Raw genomic sequence first — 21,686 nt, forward strand, 5'->3', positions numbered from 1 at the left:
TGATTGGTCAGATGGCCCAGTCTGTTGTGATTGGTGTGACTGGTCTACCACTTACAGCATCTTCTCGTCATGTCGGCAACATGAACAAACTCTTCCAGTCTCAGCTACAACTACAGAGTTTGAGGGTCAAAGTTGACGTTGTTCACTGGCAACCAATGAAGACCATAAACTGGCATTATGCAAATGTTTTTCAAAATGTTGAGTGGAATTACTGACGACTCGTTTCAGGAGTTCAGAATCGATTCTTTAAATTTTCGAACTTTATTTGTCATGATCTTTAAAACTTTGCAGACCTTTTACATTCACTAACAGTGATTTTACATACTGCATGAAGGTAATATTCGAAACAGCATAGAAGGGGCACTTAAAAAAAAACTGACAATAGTTTTCAATAACAGACTTATTGGAAAGAATTGATAACCATGTTTAAATTGTTTTGTGTCACCTGATATTCTCTTACCTGGATCTGTGAGCACTTCCTTTGCTGATGCAATATCAATAAACTTTTTCTCTGCCTCTTTCTTGTCTGTTTCGGACTGGAAATTATCAGGATGCCACTGCTGAGCCAGCTTTCTGTATGCTTTTATGATTTCTTGTTTGTTGGCACTCCTGAAAACAAGTGAAAAGAGACAAGCATTTCTGTCAAACAACCTTCATTTGGCTATCTATACTTAATACTATCTACTTGTTAAGTTATGACATAAAGAATACTGTTTCTGCATCCAAGCCTCTACTCGTTTCAATTAAAAACACCATCTCAACAGCCATTTATGAGCAATGTTTATTCATATCACACATTTAAAAAAGCTTTTAAAAACTTACATGGTGCGTCCAAAATTTCATGCTGCATACCAGGTACTACATTTGGTTTGAAACTTAGTTTGTGACTGTTAAAAGTATGTTCTATATATATATGAATGTGGCTAGAATAAATTCAATTTGGGACTACTACACTAGGCCTGTCACGATAACTACTTTTTGTTTCGCAATATATCGTCCCAGAAATAATTGCGATAAACAATATTATTGTCAGTTTCAGACCATTTTATGCCACTGAATATATAATCCTAATATAACAGCATAATAATGCAAGTAGACCTACACACTTTCAAATTACAACCTTTTAGTTCTTTAGATCATGGAAATTAAGGGTAAAAAATATATTTTCCTATATAAAAAATAAAACAATTGAATAAATAGTAAATAAAAATGTTCCCTTGTGAAAGGGCTTTAACACTCGTCATTCTACGTTGACATTTATACGTGCAGCGGAACAGGGGATTGCGGCTTTGAAATCGAGTCCCTTTGGGCTTATTCTTCCAAACTGTCAGTAGTTGTCAGGAAAACACTATAACGCCTCAAATGGCTACTTTTTTTCACCTGTCGATAACCGCTCTGTGTATGAAGGAACTGCCCGAGAACCACTTTCGCCTCCGTCACGGAAAACATACAAGATGACAGCACAATCGAGTAAAATGTTGGTGACATTCATTATTATGTAAACATAATGGGAGATATACACTCACCTAAAGGATTATTAGGAACACCATACTAATACTGTGTTTGACCCCCTTTCGCCTTCAGAACTGCCTTAATTCTACGTGGCATTGATTCAACAAGGTGCTGAAAGCATTCTTTAGAAATGTTGGCCCATATTGATAGGATAGCATCTTGCAGTTGATGGAGATTTGTGGGATGCACATGCAGGGCACGAAGCTCCCGTTCCACCACATCCCAAAGATGCTCTATTGGGTTGAGATCTGGTGACTGTGGGGGCCATTTTAGTACAGTGAACTCATTGTCATGTTCAAGAAACCAATTTGAAATGATTCAAGCTTTGTGACATGGTGCATTATCCTGCTGGAAGTAGCCATCAGAGGATGGGTACATGGTGGTCAGAAAGGGATGGACATGGTCAGAAACAATGCTCAGGTAGGCCGTGGCATTTAAACGATGCCCATTTGGCACTAAGGGGCCTAAAGTGTGCCAAGAAAACATCCCCCACACCATTACACCACCACCACCAGCCTGCACAGTGGTAACAAGGCATGATGGATCCATGTTCTCATTCTGTTTAAGCCAAATTCTGACTCTACCATCTGAATGTCTCCACAGAAATCGAGACTCATCAGACCAGGCAACATTTTTCCAGTCTTCAACTGTCCAATTTTGGTGAGCTCGTGCAAATTGTAGCCTCTTTTTCCTATTTGTAGTGGAGATGAGTGGTACCCGGTGGGGTCTTCTGCTGTTGTAGCCCATCAGCAGTAGTGGGTGTATCCACTCATGATGGGGGAGGAGAGTGAGACGATCAGCAGTAGGGGGTGTCCTAGCCCTAACCCTAACCCTAGAAATGGTTGTGCGTGAAAATCCCAGTAACTGAGCAGATTGTGAAATACTCAGACCGGCCCGTCTGGCACCAACAACCATGCCACGCTCAAAATTGCTTAAATCACCTTTCTTTCCCATTCTGACATTCAGTTTGGAGTTCAGGAGATTCTCTTGACCAGGACCACACCCCTAAATGCATTGAAGCAACTGCCATGTGATTGGTTGATTAGATAATTGCATTAATGAGAAATTGAACAGGTGTTCCTAATAATCCTTTAGGTGAGTGTACCACAAAAAATGATTGAGGTCATGTACATATATTGTGCGATATATCAATATATTGATTATTGCGACAGGCCTATACTACACACGCCATGTTGTTACTGTCACATGACCTACCAATGTTAATTGTGTCACTTCACTGCCATTTGTTCGCATACTATCTAGTAGGGAAGTATTCGATTTCAGACGCAGCCACAGTGTATGCTACACAGTTTCCATGCTTAGGGTGTCCTGAATACCAATATTTTAACAATTCAGAAAAGATGAATCACTGTCTGGCCAACTAACATTTTGGTATGGAGATAAAGGTTAGGTTAGGGTTAGGTTAGGGTTTCAGTAGTATTACAACACACTGTGAGCGAATAGCGCCGTTTGTTGTTAGCTTTTTGCATCTGATAGAGTGTATGAACCCAGAAACTGTGAGGCATGACGTCAGAACGAACAAGCTCTCAAGAGCCCCAGAAACAACCTTTGGCCATATTTTCTGCATTATCGTGATACAATGATAGTAAAGATTGTAGGTTTTTCTATTCCACTGCTCTAATTTTCCATTGTTTTTCAACGTAAACACGTGCAAGATGGACATGTTTAACCATTGCACTCGTGTCTTTTGTAGAGTCTTGTGCATGACATGGCATTCTAACAATGCTCAATTTAAAATAAGTTCAACTTCTAAAAAAAGGGGTCTCTAGACCTTGCTTTTTCTTTTATTTGCTTCACTGTGTGAACGGCCCCTGTCTGCAACATTTTAAAGCAGGATTCTGATCATCAGTCATTGCCTTACCTGCTGACCCCCAGGATTTTGTAATAGTCCCTCTTGCGAGAGAGCTTGAGTAGCTTCTGTGCTCGATCGAGACCTTCACGAATTTCTTGGTTGTCCTGATCAAACTCCCGAGCCTCCTGATAATCTTCCACAGCTGAGGAGGAGGAACAGAAGAAGAATCATGAGTACATACATACAAAATGAAATGGCCCTGGTATTAAGATTGAGCCCCGGTCAATCTGATCACAAGTGGACGACGCTAAATACAGTGCTTTGACATTCGACCCCTTCCAGAGGTCAGTTGAAAATGCAATCGACCAGACTGCTTTCGTAGTGTAAACGCTCATCTGATTGAATGCGTTCAAACAGCCACAAAAGACGCCTACTCTCCGCCTACTGACTTATGGGAAGCCAGACGGGATTTAATCTTTGGCAGCTGAAGACCCAAGTTTGGATTGAAGACGAAAAACGTACCAAGCACAATGTTCTCTCACCATTCCTGATTTCTAACACACACTCACAGCATGTAGGCTGGTCTTGAGGCTGTCAGAGCAGAACTAAAGCTGCTGCTCTATGTATGCTTTTCCATCGTCTCCGGCCGCATTCATTTGTAAATTGCGTGAGCTTTTGTCCATTAGATCGAAAGATCTGAAAAAGCCCATAAGTTACCGCCCATTGACCCTCCGCTCAAAGAAATCAGGACAGAAGTGGTTGAAAGTGGGGCTGCACGATAAATTAACAGAAAATCACGATTATCGCGATTATTTTTTATGCACAGTTTGCCAGTGCAGGGCGGCTCTGTGATCAGTAGTAAACGCTGCTCCATCTGAAATCACTGCAAGTTTGAGTCGCTTATAACGTGCATTTGAATCTTCTGTTTATTCAGCTCACCGATAGTGTGATGTTCATAGGGATTTCCTGGAATGACGTGCGCTATTGTGCTTCTGCGGCACATATTTGGAGTACCTTGCACGAGAGCGCATTTACTACTGATCACAGCCGTGCTTCACTTGAGAAGCTGCGCATTAAACAATCACAGCTTTTGCCAAATCACCTGCAGTTTAATTGCGATTTAACGTACAGCCCTAGTTGAAAGTGGACAAAAGAGACAGATTAAACAGGAATGTGTCTCCCTCGTCCACTTGTGATACGATCGACCAAAACGCATCTTAATACCAGGTGTAAACAGGGTCTATAGTAAACGAGTGTTCTACTACCTTTCTCATATTCCTGCAGTAGGATGTAGGCCTCCGCTCTGTCCCGGAGGATGTGGATATTCTGAGGTTCTCTCTGGTGAGCTTCTGAACAAATGTCTAAGGCTTCCTCAGCACTCTTCATCTGGAGGAGTCACAAGAGAGAGGGAGAGAAAACCACAACCAATGAGATGAAGGCTAGACACCAAAACCAAACGTAATGCTCTTGCATTATTCACCTCTGATGTCGTGACTAGAAGGGCTTTCATCCCTTTAAAATATATAATATAACAGCATAATGACTAAATTAGATTTCGTAATGGCACATACTTTGACTAAGCAGAAACAGATCCTCTCCTTTGCTTTATTGGTGTAGAACGCAACATTCGGCTCTGTTCGCATCACAGACTCATACTTATCAATGGCTTCCTGATACCTGCCAATCAAGAGCAAAAAACACTTGTATTCAGCAAGGATGCATTAAATGGATAAAAAATCAAGTTAGTATAGTAGTACTAGTAATTTAGTACTGTCAATTGACAGTAAAGACATATATAAATGTTACAAACGATCCCTATTTCAAATAAACACTGTTCTTTTTAACCTTATGTTCAAAGAATCCAGAAAAAATGTATCACGGTTTCCACAAAAACATGTAACACAACTGTTTTCAACATTGATAATAATAATAAAGGAAATGTTTTTATGTTCAGCAAATCATCATATTAGAATGATTTCTGAAGGATCATGTGACACTGAAGACTGAATTATTGATAAATTCAGCTTTGCCATCACAGGAAAAAATAACATTTGAAAATACATTAAATTTAAAACTGTAATAATATTTCACACCATTACTGTTTGTACAGTATTTCTTTTTAAAATCAAATTCAGTCTTGCTGTGCATAAGAGACTTCCTTTAAAAGCATCACAAACTTTTCAATGGTAGTGTTTGTAGTAAAATAAAATAAATAAAAGCACAAAATAGCTAAAAAATGCAATATTATACTTCATTTTATTATATTATAAAGAATCAAATAAAGGCCAATTTTGAGTGAGGTAAGTGGAGCCTAGACCTAAATTAATGTATAAATAGATGTTTTCAGCACCTCTGTTCTGAGATCAGCTCTTCTGCAGAGTCCAGCTGCTTGCTGAGCTTCTTGACCTGTTTGTAGTGGGCAAAACACTCCTTGTCATCCTGATCCAGCTTCAGACACTCACGGACCTGACTGAAAACAGAAACAAAGAGAGAAAGACAAAGTGAACGTCTTTCCTTTTAGAATCAGTTTGATAAAGTATTTCTATGGCTACATGCACACAGTCAGTGTGTGGGACTGACAACTTTACTAACAGGTATGACCCTTGAATTATCCTTGAAACTGTCTATATGCGTTCCTAACCAAATTAGCAGCTGTCATTCAGCATTCCAAAACAAGCCTGACAACTTGACATTTAGCTTGCTGTACATACTTAAGTGAGTCGTGATGCTCGCCTAAACTGTAATGTAGTTGACTGAGTTTGAGGAAGCCAGCTCGGTTGTCCGCACGGAGACGTGTTGCTGGTGTCAGGTCCATAATGGCCTTCCGTGGCTCCCCGAGGCGGATGTAGCACTCGGCTCTTAGTTCACGAGACTCTGGGTCCCACGGAGAGAGCTGGGGAACAAAGAGAAAATCACTACAAGAACAAAGCTAGATGACAACAAAGCATTCACAATGAGGTTTTGAATCTCTAGAGACATCTTAAGCCTTATCTGCAACATTTGATATGTTATTTTTTTGTGTGTGTTATTTGTAGGGCCATTAAAGGTGCAGTAAAGGTGTGATTTCTGAGAAACATTGCTGATATTTGAAATCAGCCCAAACAAACACACCCCTCCCTTCATTGTTCCGCCCCCAAAATGCACGAACACAGAGTGAAAGAGTGGATGTCTCTTTATCATAGCTGAAGCGAAATAAGGCTTTACGAAAGAGGCAGGAACAGGAAGTCAGTCCTGGGACCATATACACATGCATATTCTGAAGTTACGGCACTGCTTCGCGAAAAATAAAGAGAAGATGACAAATGAACGACAAGGAAGAACATACAAGAGTAAATACAAGCAAGAGTTGGTTGTTAGTCGCCAGCAGCTCCAGACAAACAATGACACTCAGAACTGTCCTGTTACTAAAGCTCACATTACAACAACAGCATTTCTTGATTCTGTGAAACAGAGCAAAACCAATGTTACTCATGTGTGGAGCAGAAACAACACAACCTCTGCGTCCGTTTTCAGGCCTTCCCGCTTCAGTCTCTCCAGCGCTGGAAAGCTTTTCTAATATTAACACGGGTCCTAAAGCTCTTGCCTGATCATAACTTTCTTTGCCCAGTGATATTCCTCTGAGCTTTTCTCTTTTGTAATGTCTCTCAGCCATCTCTCTTTCTACAGTCTTTCTTCAAATCTCCTTCTTGCTCATCTCTCCTCCCCCATCATGAGTGGACACACCCCCTACTGATGATTGGCTCACTCTCTCTTCTCCCCCATCATGAGTGGACACACCCCCTACTGCTGATTGGCTCTCTCTCCTCCCCCATCATGAGTGGACACACCCACTACTGCTGATTGGCTCACTCTCTCCTCCCTCATCATGAGTGGACACGCCCCCTAATGCTGATTGGCTCACTCTCTCCTCCCTCATCATGAGTGGACATTCCCCCTACTGATGATTGGCTCACTCTCTCCTCCCTCATCATGAGTGGACACACCCACTACTGATTGGCTCACTCTCTCCTCCCACATCATGAGTGGACACGCCCCCCACTGCTGATTGGCTACAGGTGTGTTGTGCTGCTCGGTCCGATACACTTTCAACAGAAATCTGAAATTTCTCAGAAATCAACAACTCAAATAAGGGAAAGCGAGATCAACAACGATGAAGTGATAAGTGATAAAAGGTTCAATTCTGCTAGACTAGTCATGGCGCCAGCATATTGTTGCCCTATTGTTAGTTTGACTGCTTCTATTTCCCTTTGTAAGTCACTTTGGATAAAAGCATCTGCTAAATGATTAAATGTAAATGTATATGTGCAGCTCTACTTTCAATATAGTTCACAAGTTCTAAAGATGTCGTTAATGCAAATTTGTTGTCTTTTTTGGGGCTTCACAGTATAAACCACATACCAATTTTTGTTGTACGGAAAACATTCTGGGATCTGAAAATGATTTTGAGCTCCATGGAAGAAAGTAAAAAGTCAAATGGCTTTGGAAAAACATGAGGATGAATAAATGATACCTACCATCCTTTTAAATCCCTTAAATATTCCTATAACCCACACCTGTCGCTGCATGTGTATTTTTGATCTCCAGACTGACTCACCTCTATGACTCGCTCCAGCGCCTGGACAGTAGTGGTGTAGTCTCCGTGGTGATAGGCCTCATGTGCCTCTTCCTGGAGTAACTCCAGCTCATCGGCCTTGTGGAGCAGATCATGTGCTTCCTCGTGATCCGAGGAACGCTTCAGCTGCAAGAGAGAGGAGTTAACAGAGCAAGAACAAGTAGATGCAGAACGTGATCTGGTTTGAGAATAAAGCTGGCAGGTTTTAAAGGGATAGTTCACACTAAAATGAAAATTAAGTCATCATTTACTAGCCTTGGTGTTGTTCTAATACTGTAAGGAGAATTACATTTTTTTTCCATATAATAGCATTGAATAGCGAACAGCATTAAGCTTTTTTAAAAAGATGAAAAAGTATCACAGAATGATCCCCAGGCAACACGTGCCGTTTATCCCAAGTGTCCTGGGGTTTATGATATGGTTTGGTGAAAAACAAACCAAAATGTATGTTTTATTTAACGGAAATCTTGACCTTGGCCGTTGGTCTTCTGTGCTTCTGTTCACTCCGTCTCGGCCAGAAAAACACACAAGATGTGAGAAATCAAGATTAACAAAAATGCGACATGAACTATATCCATGTACCTTCTTCTCTGAGGTGAATATATATAAGAATATAGGAAGTTATGTTCACATCTATTGACTGTCATCTGGAGTTCCAGTCCGGAGATATTCAACTCAGTGAAGAAAGCACACAGATATCTTTTGTTTTTATGTGTATTTCATTATAATCTTGTTTTTTCACATCTTGCTTATAGAGTATCATGAGAAGCACAGAAGACCAACAGCCAAGCTAAGGATTTCCGTTAAATAAAACTTTCTTTTAAATTTTTTTCACCAAACCCTATACACCCTATAAACCCCCAGAACACTTGGGATATACGGCACGTGTTACATCGGATCATTATGTGATACTTTTGCATCTTTATTCAAAAGCTTAACATTGGTCTCTATTCACTGCCATTACATGGACGAGCACAAGCGAGACTTTTTGTGGTCCGTAAAAAAAAAAGAACAGCATACGGCATTAAAGCCCTGGCTGGCATACATCAAGCAAAATCGAACGAACAAACTGATGTGACGTCATTTCGAACAAAATCAGGTTAAAACAAACTTTGTTTGCTGTTAAACCTCATTGTACTGCCATATGTCCTTGGCGATTACGTAATAGGTAGGTGTGCGTAGAGGCTCCGCCTTCTTTCACATCAAAATATTTTCCACTACATTTCTCCTGTTGAGTCTGTCGAGGTCAGACCTCGGCGAATGAAAACTTGAACACACCGGAGAGCTGCTTTATAGTAGAAAATGAGGTTGTACTTTTGATGAAACGAGACACTGTTTTTCATGTTTCATACTGTAAAGCTGCTTGGTCTTAAAGGGTTAGTTCACCCAAAAATGAAAATTCTGTCATTAATGACTCACCCTCATGTCGTTCGACACCCGTAAGGCCTCCGTTCATCTTCAGAACACAAATGAAGATATTTTAGTTGAAATCTGATGGCTCAGAAAGGCCTCCATTGACACAATGGCACGGTTCACTCTCAAGACCCTTAAAAGGTACTAAAGACGTCGTTACGTCGTTATGACCGATTTCAAAACACTGCATCATGAAGCTTCGAAGCATTATATGAATCAGTGAGTCGAATCATGATTCGATCGCATGTCAAACCGCCAAACTGCTGAAATCACGTGACTTTGGCGATCCAAACCGCTGATTCGACTCGCTGATTCATAACGCTCCGAAGCTTCATGAGGCCGTGTTTTGAAATCGTCATCACTATACAAGTCGTTTTTTAGGGTTTTTTTGCGCACAAAAACTATTCTCGTCGCTTCATAAAGTTATTGTAGAACCACTGTAGTGAGATGGACTTTGTAACGACGTCTTTAGTACCTTTTATGGGTCTTGAGAGTGAACCGTGCCATAGAGCCAATGGAGGCCTTTCAGAGCCATCGGATTTCAACTAAAATATCTTCATTTGTGTTCCGAAGATGAACGGAGGTCTGACGGGTGTCGAACGACATGAGGGGAAGTAATTAATGACAGAATTTAAATTTTTGGGTGAATCAACCCTTTAAGCTATATAAACGTGACGTGATTACTAGAGTGCAAAAACTCTTGTACACATTCCTAGTGAATTGTATAATATAAAATAAATATATATATAAAGATTTACACTGGCAGCTCCGAGCTGTACAGCAGCATTTAAGTATGAAATTGAATTCATAAATTTAAAAATAAAACACTACATAGACTTCACAATAAAATATACACTGATTCTTATTAAAGCTACTGTATTAGTTTTTCAGTCAAGAGCAATGAGTGATTTTCTTTTTGTCTTTTGTTGTTGTATTAACATTAAAGGGATAGTTCAATCAAAAGTGAAAATTCTTTAATTGAGAAATGAATACAGGTTTGGAACAATATTAGAGTGAGTAAATAATGACATACTTTTAGAGGTGAACTGTCCCTTTAAGGACAGCGTGTTCACTATAGGCTGCGCTGCTGATTTTACTTTCACTTTAGACATGACCGACTGTGTTTATGTTAACCTTGTGTGTATTTGACAGTATTAGTGCAGTAAGACTACTTAGTCCAGTAATCACGTGTTTGACAGGCGTTTAGTGCGCGCGCTCAGAAAAGCGCATGTTAAAACATTTGAAACGTTCAAATGAAATGCTTAACCGGCAAGGCTTTAAAACACATGCAAATAATGAACTTTCATGATTGTGAATAACTATAGTGTTCCGTGAGTATAACTAACATGTGATGTGAATGTATATCGCATTGTTCAGTGTTGGGATGGAGGAAATTATAGAATTTGTAGAAAAATAATTAATTAAATGCAATTCACAAGCGCGTATTGAACCGTGAATGCCGTACCGAACGGTTCAATTTTATATTGAGAATTGTGGCATCCCTACTGCTCACGTACTTGGTTTTACCCCTAAACTAAATAGAACTTCGCCGTGAGTTTATCAGGGCCTTTAGAACAACACCAGGGTAAGTAAAATTTTTATTTTAGGGTGAACTGTCCCTTTAAGGGAATTGTTGTACTCACTACTGCTTGGAAGTCTTCTCTGGCCTCTTGAGTACTTCCCTGTTTCAGGAGAATATTACCCCTCTGCAGTCTGGCCTGAAAACATGTACACACTGAGTGTTTGTACTGGACGGTCACCTATCACCCAGTAGGATATCACGTTCACAACTTCAAAATGTAACTCACAGCAAGGAAGTCTGGCTTGAGCTGAATGGCTTGGGTTAGGTCTGGCAGCGCTGACTTGGACTTGCCCATGGCCAGGAAAACGGCAGCCCGTTTGTAGTACGTCAGGTAGTTCTTAGAGTCGCCCTCTATTAGAGAAGTTTGCATTTGTTAATTCATTTTGCATTTATTTTAAATGGTCTAAAACTATACAATACAAAATGCATTTCAGTACTGAATAGCAAAAAATGAAGTCTCTTCTGCTGCATTTATTTGACCTCAATCTTTTGAACAGTAGTTTAGTGTGTGTGTGTGTGTGTGTGTGTGTGTGTGTGTGGGTCTTACCCACAGCTGAATGATAGTGAGACAGGGCCTCGGCCAGCTGTCCGGCTGCCAGCAGCTTACGGCCCATTTCCAGATGATGCTCGATCTCAACAGGTGTGGCGCCTAACACACCTGAAATGAAGCGACTTACACATGACACCTGGACTCTGGCATTTTAGAATGATTTAAGTTAAAAAAAAACGCCTGGATGTCAGAACAGTTGCTTCCTGTGGCAGCTTTGGGAAAACCTCCGTCTGCCTGATGGGAATGAGTTTGCATGCTTTTTACATGTTTACATCTACAAGTCTTTCTGTAATGTAATCTCAGAAAAGCTAAACTCCTTTAAGGATTCCAATGCCTATTGTGTTTCGTTTCACAACGGCAGAACAAAAAGTGAAAGCATGCATGCAACACACTGTGGATGTTCTAGAAGACGGAACCTGAAATTACTAACTACCACCTCTAGTAAGGCTTCTGTTTCGAAATTAACTGATAAAGATCTTTAAAAGCTTAAAATGTACAATATTACCAACAAGTCAAGGAAGATATTATAGCTATCACTGTAATGCACACACAAATAAACACACAATTATCACTTATAAACCTCAAACAAATCATGATTTAAGTACAAAACAGCATTACCAGAGTGCATGTCCAATAATAACATGGTATTACTATTATTGTACTTGTCTTTTTGCGAATTCAGATCCTGAAGCCAGAGAATTTCAAAACCTACTGATCTGTCAATACACTATCAGATGGCATTCAAATTCTGTCTAGATAGGCATCTCATAAGTTGTATAAGCCCATATAATTTTATGTTGAGCACATGTGGAGGTCTCATGATAGAGTGATAGTATCAGATGATGATGCCATGTATATTTCAGGTTTACCATATGCATGTACAATGACATTTTAAGTGGTAATACCATAGTACTAACATGGTACATGTCCAAAGACATGGTAATACTATGGTACTTCCCTGACAGCTTAGTACAGGCAACCTGACAAAACCTGAATTCCTTTGCATATAAACAAAATCTCATGTATGGAAGAAGAAGAAGAAGAAGAAGAAGAAGAAGAAGAAGAAGAAGAAGAAGAAGAAGAAGAAGAAGAAGAAGAAGAGTGAAATCTCACCGTCCAGCTGTAGGTCCAGGACCACACAGAGCAGAGACAGGGAGGACAGGACACTGTTCAAACCTCTCCGCCGTCCCGAATCCATGCTGACATCTATCACAGCCCCGATACACGACCGTATGTCTTTCCGCTGTGATCCACAACAAGCAAAATGTGACAGAACGAGTATTTATACGCAGATCACCATCACAGCGGCATATCCGGCATACTCGGTAAGGAGATGTTTCTGTCGTCCGGGTTATAAATATGTCCGAGTTGAATAAAGGAATGCGAAACTCTAGTTCCGTGTGTCTCTCAATAATCAACACTCTGTGAAGAAAAAGTGTATTGTAGTTTGTAGTGAGTTGTTTCTTAGCCCCGTGTGACTGACTGAGCACAGCAGCTGTCCGCCACGTACTTTTGGAGGTTTCCTCTTGCTGAACCTCATAGGTGTGCAATTCAAATCGCCCTACATTTCAGCGCGGTGACATCCGTGTTTGTCGACGAACGTGGTCCCGTCCCATTGGCCGAACTATTTTAGCGCACTGGACGCACACGCCCACATCTTTCAATGGCCTGATAGTTGATATGACCCATCCATCATTTACTAGAGATGAAAAGTCTCGCCTCGCCCAGTCTCGCTAAACGAAACCGTGGATGCCATGGTAAATATCTATTCTATTCTATTGTATTCTATTGTATTCTATTGTATTCTATTGTATTCTATTCTATTCTATTCTATTCTATTCTATTCTATTCTATTCTATTCTATTCTATTCTATTCTATGCTATTCTGCTGTCGTTTATAAAGCTCTTATAGCATTATGGAATAGAATACAACATAAAAGAATTGCCCAGTCTCTGTAGAAAAGGAAACCATGCATACCATGGTATTATCTGTCTATTCTATTCTATTCTATTCTATTCTATTCTATTCTATTCTATTCTATTCTATTCTATTCTATTATATTCTATTCTATTCTATTCTATTCTATTCTGATGTCTTTTTTTTAAGCCCCTATAGCATTATGGAATATAATACAACATAAAATAATTGCCCAGTCTAGTAAAGGAAACCGTGGATGCCATGGAATTATCTGTCTATTCTATTCTATTCTATTCTATTCTATTCTATTCTATTCTATTCTATTCTATTCTATTCTATTCTATTCTATTCTATTCTATTCTATTCTATTCTATTCTATTCTATTCTATTATGCTGTGTTTTATAAAGCTCTTATAGCATTATAGAATAGAATACAACATCAAGGAATCACCCAGTCTCTGTTATAAAGGAAACCATGCATATCATGTTATTATCTTTGTCTATGCTATTCTATTCTATTCTATTCTATTCTATTCTATTCTATTCTATTCTATTCTATTCTATTCTATTCTATTCTATTCTATTCTATTCTATTCTATTCTATTAGGCTGTCTTTTATAAAGCTCTTATAGAATTAAGGAATAGAATACAACATAAAATAATTGCCCAGTCTCTGTAGTAAAGTAAACCATGCATACCATGGTATTATCTGTCTATTCTATTCTATTCTATTCTATTCTATTCTATTCTATTCTATTCTATTCTATTCTATTCTATTCTATTCTATTCTATTCTATTCTATTCTATTCTATTCTATTCTGCTGTCTTTTATAAAGCTCTTATAGAATTATGGAATAGAATATAACATAAAATAATTGCCCAGTCTCTGTAGTAAAGGAAACCATGCATACCATGGTATTATCTGTCTATTCTATTCTATTCTATTCTATTCTATTCTATTCTATTCTATTCTATTCTATTCTATTCTATTCTATTCTGCTGTGTTTTATAAAGCTTTTATAGCATTATGGAATAGAATACAACATACAATAATTGCCCAGTCTCTGTTGTAATTGGAACTGTGGATGCCATGATATTATCTGTCTATTCTGTTCTATTCTATTCTATTCTATTCTATTCTATTCTATTCTATTCTATTCTATTCTATTCTATTCTATTCTATTCTATTCTATTCTATTCTAGCATGCTGTGATTTATAAAGCTCTTATAGAATTAAGGAATAGAATACAACATCAAGGAATCACATAGTCTCAGTTATAAAGGAAACCATGCATACCATGGTATTATCTTTGTCTATTCTATTCTATTCTATTCTATTCTATTCTATTCTATTCTATTCTATTCTATTCTATTCTATTCTATTCTATTCTATTATGCTGTGTTTTATAAAGCCCCTATAGCATTATGGAATAGAATACAACTTAAAAGAATCACCCAGTCTCTGAAGTATAAGAAACCATGCATACCATGATATTATCTGTGTCTATTCTATTCTATTATGCTGTGTTTTATAAAGCTTTATAAGCTGTGTTTTATAAAGCTCCGATAGCATTATGGAATACAACATCAAAGAAACACCAAGTCTCTGTTATAAAGGAAACCGTGGATACCATGGGAAATATGTGTCTATTCTATTCTATTCTATTCTATTCTATTCTATTCTATTCTATTCTATTCTATTCTATTATGCTGTGCTTTATAAAGCTCCTATAGCATTATGGCATAGAATACAACATCAAGGAATCACACAGTCTCTGTTATAAAGGAAACCATGCATACCATGAAATTATCTGTGTCTATTCTATTCTATTCTATTCTATTCTATTCTATTCTATTCTATTATGCTGTGCTTTATAAAGCTCCTATAGCATTATGGAATACAACATCAAGGAATCACAGTCTCTGTTATAAAGGAAACCGTGGATACCATGGTAAATATGTGTCTATTCTATTATGCTGTGCTTTATAAAGTTCCTATAGCATTATGAAATAGAATACAACATCAAAGAATTAATGTCATGTATGTTTAATGTTTGTATAAAACACATCATATAAAACAGGGTCATTTGTACAAATAAATGGAGGAAAGATCATCAACACATTATGAATCCTATTTTTTTTCTATACCTTGATTCATGTAATGGCGACAAACGAATTCAAAAACAAAATTTAAGCAATTTCATTGTGTAATTCCTATTCAGGGAATCAACTCTTTCATTCTGTATAATGTTCTCGGAGGTGTTTTTGCACAGCAAAACTGACATGGTAACGTTTGACATGATTTATGACTTATTCTTAGGTGGCCAAAAACTGCCAGTGCGTCTAGTTCTGTATAAATATTTACATAATTGCACAGACAGTATATCATCAGTCAACTGTTCTATTGAGATGCCATGTTTGGCCATGAGTTTGACCAGAATTGCTTCATTTAGACATAGGCATTCCTCCCGTAAGTGCTCTGAGCTTCTCTCCTGGATGTGGTCGCGGAGTAGACCGTTTCTCGCGTGGGCTGGTAGGGGTAAGCACTGCAAGCGTGTAAGAAACACACAGATGCATCAAATAACCAGGAAAGCATCATGTGAAAGATAATAGAAGTGTGTGAGTGAAAGCAACTCACGCCTTCTCCTGTGAGCCCAATTTGCAGCTGCACATGAGACACGCTCCCCCACAGATGGAGAGAACACCCGAGGCCCAGCCGATGTATAAACCCTCGCCAATCTCATACCTGCAGCACCACAACAACAACCATATAAAGCATCGGACGGTTTATATATACTGCAATGATAAAAAGAAAAGAATTGGCCATTTTGGTGGCTTTAAACTCATCAACACAAGGCACTAATATTATTTTTCATAAACAGAAGAGATTTATCATACAAATGTTTTTATTATAGCCTATAGTAAAGCTCAGTAGGGGCAATTCAGTGCTGGTCTGCAGTGCTCTGTAAAGCACCTGTTGGGTGTGTGTAGAGTGGAGTATTAAAGAAGACTGCAGGGGGCAGCATTTCCCCTTAAACTGCTGAAGGGCATCAGACTCACTTTTGCCCAGGGTAGAGCGGGTTGAAGAACTCCTGAGTGATATTGGCAGCGTACCATGACACCGATACCATCGTGCACAAACCTTTACATGAGATTAAAAACATAGCCCTAAAGATTAACAGATACAATAGCAATAAAGCGTCCTGGTAAGAAGTGCAAGAACTGCTTTAAAGATAACCCATGTGTATCATTCCAATATGTGTATTCATCCTATATTATTGAGATTATTTATTATTGTGCTTTACCCTGCAGCAGAAAAAATACGCCTCCGGTCCCGGCGATTCTGCCTTTCAGCAGGTAGTTCTCCCCGCCGATCTTACAATGCTGCATGCCGATGAGCGTCGCCATCACACCGAAAGAGCCGCACACCACAGCCGCGATCATCAGCGCGCGAGACGCCTGGATATAACCTGCGCGAGGACAAATACACCGCGTTATTATAATACACTAATAAACGCGCCGAGAGACAGAAACAGCAGAAAGAAAGAAAGAAAGAAAGAAAGAAAGAAAGAAAGAAAGAAAGAAAGAAAGAAAGAAAGAAAGAAAGAAAGAAAGAAAGAAAGAAAGAAAGAAAGAAAGAAAGAAAGAAAGAAAGAAAGAACACAACAATAAATAAATAAACAAATAAACAAATTAAAGAAGGAAAGACCAGCAAAGAAAATAAATAAATATTAAACAGTAAAGAAGGACAAAAAATATAAAATAATTAGGCTACTGGACTGAGAACGAAGAAAGAAAGAAAGAAAGAAAGAAAGAAAGAAAGAAAGAAAGAAAGAAAGAAAGAAAGAAAGAAAGAAAGAAAGAAAGAAAGAAAGTTAAAGGAGGAAATGCCGACAAAGAAAATACATAAATAAATATTAAACAGTAGTAAACATAAAGTAAGACAAAGAAAATACATAAATAAATAAATAAATAAATGTCTAGACTATATATAAATAAATAAATAAATAAATAAATAAATAAATAAATAAATAAATAAATAACATTTAAAAAGTACAGACCGGCAAAGAAAATACATAAATAAATAGTAAACATTAGTAAACAAATAAAGAAAGACAAATCTGAACTGAGAACGAAATACAAACAAACAAACTACACTGAAAAAACAGGAAAACACATGTTGTCCAATTTACTTAATCATATTATTTGTGATCTACGCAACAAATTTGTGTTTCTCTTCTAAACATGATTTCATTGCTTTCGATTATTGTAATTCTCTAACATGTGCAATCTACTAGATTAAATTATTTGGGGTGAATGTGAACCAATTAAGTACTAGAAAATGATTTTTGCTGAAACTGTAGTTCCCAGCATGCTTTGCTTGGGACTTGACGACTAGAGTCAAATTGTTGAAATTTAGTGTTATTTTATGTGTTTTTGGGCAAAATTAGAAAAAGGGGGAGACTTTATATTGTTTATTAGTGTTTAATGTTTAATTATGTTGGAATTATTCGAACCATTTAAATTACATTGGGTTACCATAGTGGAGAAGAGCAGAGCGATTGCTTAGGCTGTGGACTGACTCTACACATGTCATTAAAGAGCATTTCTCACTTAGCACATATATGATGTGCTTTTGCTGGCAAATAAAATGAAAGCTAATAAGTACTGTGTTATATATCAGTCAAGTGACAACAAAATTTTACAAAATTAAACATGTTTTGATTTAAGAGGCAGGGCCTTAAGCCCCCGTGTGCACCACTGTTGTTAGGGAGCCATATTAAATCATTGTGAAACTACTCAATTCGGTTACTTAAAAATTACTTATTTCCATTATGTTGAAATTATGTGAACAAATTATGTTTGTTTAACTTAATTGAATCATGTGGAACCGATGTACATGATTAAATCATGTAAATCCAACACACCATTTTTTTCAGTGTAACTAACTAACTAACAAACATATATAAAACCCGACAAATAAAATACATAAATAGTAAATAGTAGCAAACAAATAAATTAGCCTAAGTCAAATAAATATAAAATAATTACTGAACTGAGAACGATAAGTGAATAAATAAATAAATAAATAAATAAATAAATAAATAAATAAATAAATAAATAAATAAATAAATAAATGAAAGAAGAAGGCCAACAAAGAAAATACATGAACAAATATTAAACAGTAGTAAAACATAAAGTCAAATAGGCAAAATATAAATGAATTAGGCTACTGGACTGAGAACAAATAATTCAATAAATTACTTTCTGGGTTAAAAATAACCCAAGTTGGGTTGAAAATGGACTAACCCATCAATTGTGTTGTTTTAACCCAGCGATTGGGTTGTTTTAAGCAAACATTTAACCCAACCGCTAGGTTAAAACATTCCAAATGCTGGGTTAGTCCATTTTCAACCCAACTTGGGTTATTTTTAAACTAGCATTTTTTAGAGAGTAGCCTACAGACCGCCAAAGAAAACACATAAATAAAAGGTAAACACATAAAGACAAATAAATATAAAATATTTTTGCCTATCTGAACTGAGACCGAAAAATAAACACACAAATAAATAAAGTCACATAGGCTAGGCTACATATAAAATGATTACTGGACTGAGAAGGAAAAATAAATACATATAGGCTAATTAAAGAAGAAAAGACTGACAAAGAAAATATAGCCTATAGCAGTAAACAACTAAATTAACAGAAACATTTAAATGTATCTACATTTATACATTTAGGCTATAGCAATACATTTATCTGTAAATAAATAAGAAAAGAAAGAAAAGAAATATTCACAAAACACTGCGAACGGTGAGAAAATCCTCGGTCACCAAAGTTCCCGCAAAAATCAAATTGATTGACATTGTTTATTTTCGACAGTGGCGTCTAATATCAAGTTGCTACAACTGTGATGATTACATGATTAGGCCATAAGGTGTTTTAACTTTTGTCCCGTACCAGACAGGGCGAGCAGGGAGGGGAATTCGCGGCAGTTGTGCACCCCCGTCGAGTCCGTGGCGCAGGACATCCACAGGTTCTCGTACAGGGTGGAGGTGGTGATCACTGTCCCGTCTAACGACGACACTTTCCAGTAGCGGTTCGGGATTGCGACGCCAACCATGATCCAGCCCACAAAGCCAAGGATTAAAGCAACGACTTCAATAACAGGATCCATGGCTGCTTTAGATCACACGGGCTCCAAACTCATCCACAATCGCCGTCAGTGTGTATTCCTTGTTGATGTAGAGTACTAGTTCTCCGCTTTATTGACTTGTTTTCAAAATCTGATCGCCCTTTGCTGAGGAATTATTAAACAGCCTATTTCCAGGTGAGAGTGAGCCAGTATTTCCATGGAGAGCGAGATTACACCTGTGTGAGACACGAAACGTGCAGTTAAAGCAGCGGTCATTTATAGGCTCTGTTCGTCCTGCCCTCTCGTGTCCTGCTGTTGCCTTTTACACCCGAAACTCAGCAGCTGGTTATCACCAAAAGTCCAATGGTCGTTGCCTGACCTTCACTGGCAAATGATGCATCCGTTATGTATATGGACTCAAACACATAAAATGTGATTCGTTGACTTCATATGTGATAATGTGACTGTGAGGAAACCCGTTGCCCTATATGGTAAATAGCTTTACTCCAGTTTTAAAAATATTTTTTAGGCTAATACACTGTACAATAGAGTTCAAAAGGTTGGTATACGTTTAAGTACAGGTTTTTAATGTTTATGAAAAAAATACTCCCCAATGCTGCATTTATTTGATTAAAAAAACAAACTGCAATACAGTGAAATATTTCTATCGTAATATTTTATTATTGTGTTGTCAAAGCTGAATTTTCAGCATCATCACTCCAGTCTTCAGATCCTTGCTGCTCAAGAAACATTTCTGATTATCACTGTTGAAAACATCCTGTGCTGTTCAGTATTTTTTGGTAAAAAACGTTGATGAATTGAAAGTTCAAAAGAACAGCATTTATTCGAAATACTATTTTTTTTTGCAACATTGTAAATGTCTTCATTGTCACTATTGATCAATTTAATGCATCCTTGCTGAATAAAAGTTTTGATTTCTTTAATAAAAACAAACGTACTGACTCTTAGCCTTTGAATGATACCCAATACCCAAATCAAACTCTTTTATAGGCCTAGTATTTTTACAAATATGAAACATTAAAGTCCCCATGAAATCAAAATGGAAGTTTTTTGGCTTTTAGAATGAATATGTTAACCTTATAAGCTAGTCTGCTCCAAAACAATGACAAAATTCACATTTATAAGATATAAGCTTTCAAAACGTACAGTCTCTCAAAATGATCACTCTGCACTTCAGCTTCTTGTCAGATTTTCTGTCCAATCAAATGCTCTTTGGAATCTGAAGCCCCGCCCCCTGCATTATAAACAGACGCTGAAATCGGTCACATTTACTATTTTCTACATGGTGAATGGCACATCGTGCACTATATAGGGGATAGGGAACGATTCAGACAGTGTAAATATGCTTTCCATTGGGACAAATTAAGTCTGGTTTCATGTTAGTATCATGTGAACCGCCACAGCGCGTACACACACACACAGAGGTGTCAAGTAACGAAGTACAAATAGCCTACTTCGTTACCTTACTTAAGTAGAAATTTTGAGTATCTATACTTTACTGGAGTAATTATTTTTCAGCCTACTTTTTACTTCTACTCCTTACATTTTCAAGCAATTATCTGTACTTTCTACTCCTTACATTTTAAAAATAGCCTCGTTACTCCTATTCCATTTCGGCATGTTTTCATTCCGGCTTGTCATAAAAAAAAAAAACAACTATCCAGATAAATCGCGCCATCCGGACAGAGTGAATTTGATTGTGGTTGGATGAGAAGGATAAACACAAACCATTCCGACACCCTATTGGGTTGTAGGCGATCAATCACGCCTGCACCTGCACAAATCACACACCATGTTGCCAGATAGGGCGGGTTCTCGCCGACGAGCACGCACTTTCAGCCAATCAGCGATCAGCAGGCAGACGTGCTCATTCATGACTTTAGCCGGGTTTTTAGCGCGATAACTCGTAGCTGTATATATTCCAGTGATCGTTATGCCAGTGGCATAAATACACAGTAAGTTGTATCTACAGTAAAGAGTGGGAGAGTGACTCAACTCTCAAACGTGAATTACACCTGTGACTCGAAGACTCTTTAAAGGTCCCCTTCTTCGCGATTCCATTGTTCAAACTTTAGTTAGTGTGTAATGTTGCTGTTAGAGCATAAATAATACCTGTAAAATTATAAAGC

General features: G+C 37.8%; 3 protein-coding genes across 3 annotated transcripts in view; all 3 read right to left on the reverse strand.

The window, feature by feature from the left end:
- The window catches only part of cyb5d1 (cytochrome b5 domain containing 1), a gene marked incomplete at its 5' end in the record, with an annotated part of 8,178 nt that extends 8,107 nt beyond the window's left edge, over positions 1-71 (reverse strand). The window contains one exon of the mRNA XM_079804148.1: positions 56-71. Coding sequence (XP_079660274.1) covers positions 56-71 — 16 coding nt within the window. The remainder of the gene's footprint in view (positions 1-55) is intronic.
- A 39-nt stretch (positions 72-110) lies between these two features.
- Positions 111-13,096, reverse strand: dnajc3b (DnaJ (Hsp40) homolog, subfamily C, member 3b; the record flags this gene model as incomplete). Its single annotated transcript, XM_079804160.1, has 12 exons — positions 12,596-13,096; positions 11,480-11,590; positions 11,159-11,283; positions 10,994-11,068; positions 7,920-8,063; positions 6,037-6,218; positions 5,676-5,795; positions 4,897-5,002; positions 4,591-4,711; positions 3,395-3,527; positions 446-609; positions 111-145 (listed from the first exon to the last, which is right to left on the reverse strand). The coding sequence occupies exons 1-12, from the start codon at positions 12,678-12,680 to the stop codon at positions 111-113; spliced, it is 1,401 nt and encodes a 466-aa protein (XP_079660286.1). The 5' UTR covers positions 12,681-13,096.
- A 2,337-nt stretch (positions 13,097-15,433) lies between these two features.
- Positions 15,434-19,873, reverse strand: cldn15a (claudin 15a). Its single transcript, XM_079841304.1, has 5 exons — positions 19,362-19,873; positions 16,706-16,870; positions 16,461-16,542; positions 16,039-16,146; positions 15,434-15,946 (listed from the first exon to the last, which is right to left on the reverse strand). The coding sequence occupies exons 1-5, from the start codon at positions 19,576-19,578 to the stop codon at positions 15,850-15,852; spliced, it is 669 nt and encodes a 222-aa protein (XP_079697430.1). The 5' UTR covers positions 19,579-19,873; the 3' UTR covers positions 15,434-15,849.
- Between the last annotated feature and the right edge of the window lie 1,813 nt (positions 19,874-21,686).

Source organism: Gobio gobio, assembly GCF_949357685.1.
Source record: "Gobio gobio genome assembly, chromosome: 2".
NCBI lineage: Eukaryota > Metazoa > Chordata > Actinopteri > Cypriniformes > Gobionidae > Gobio > Gobio gobio.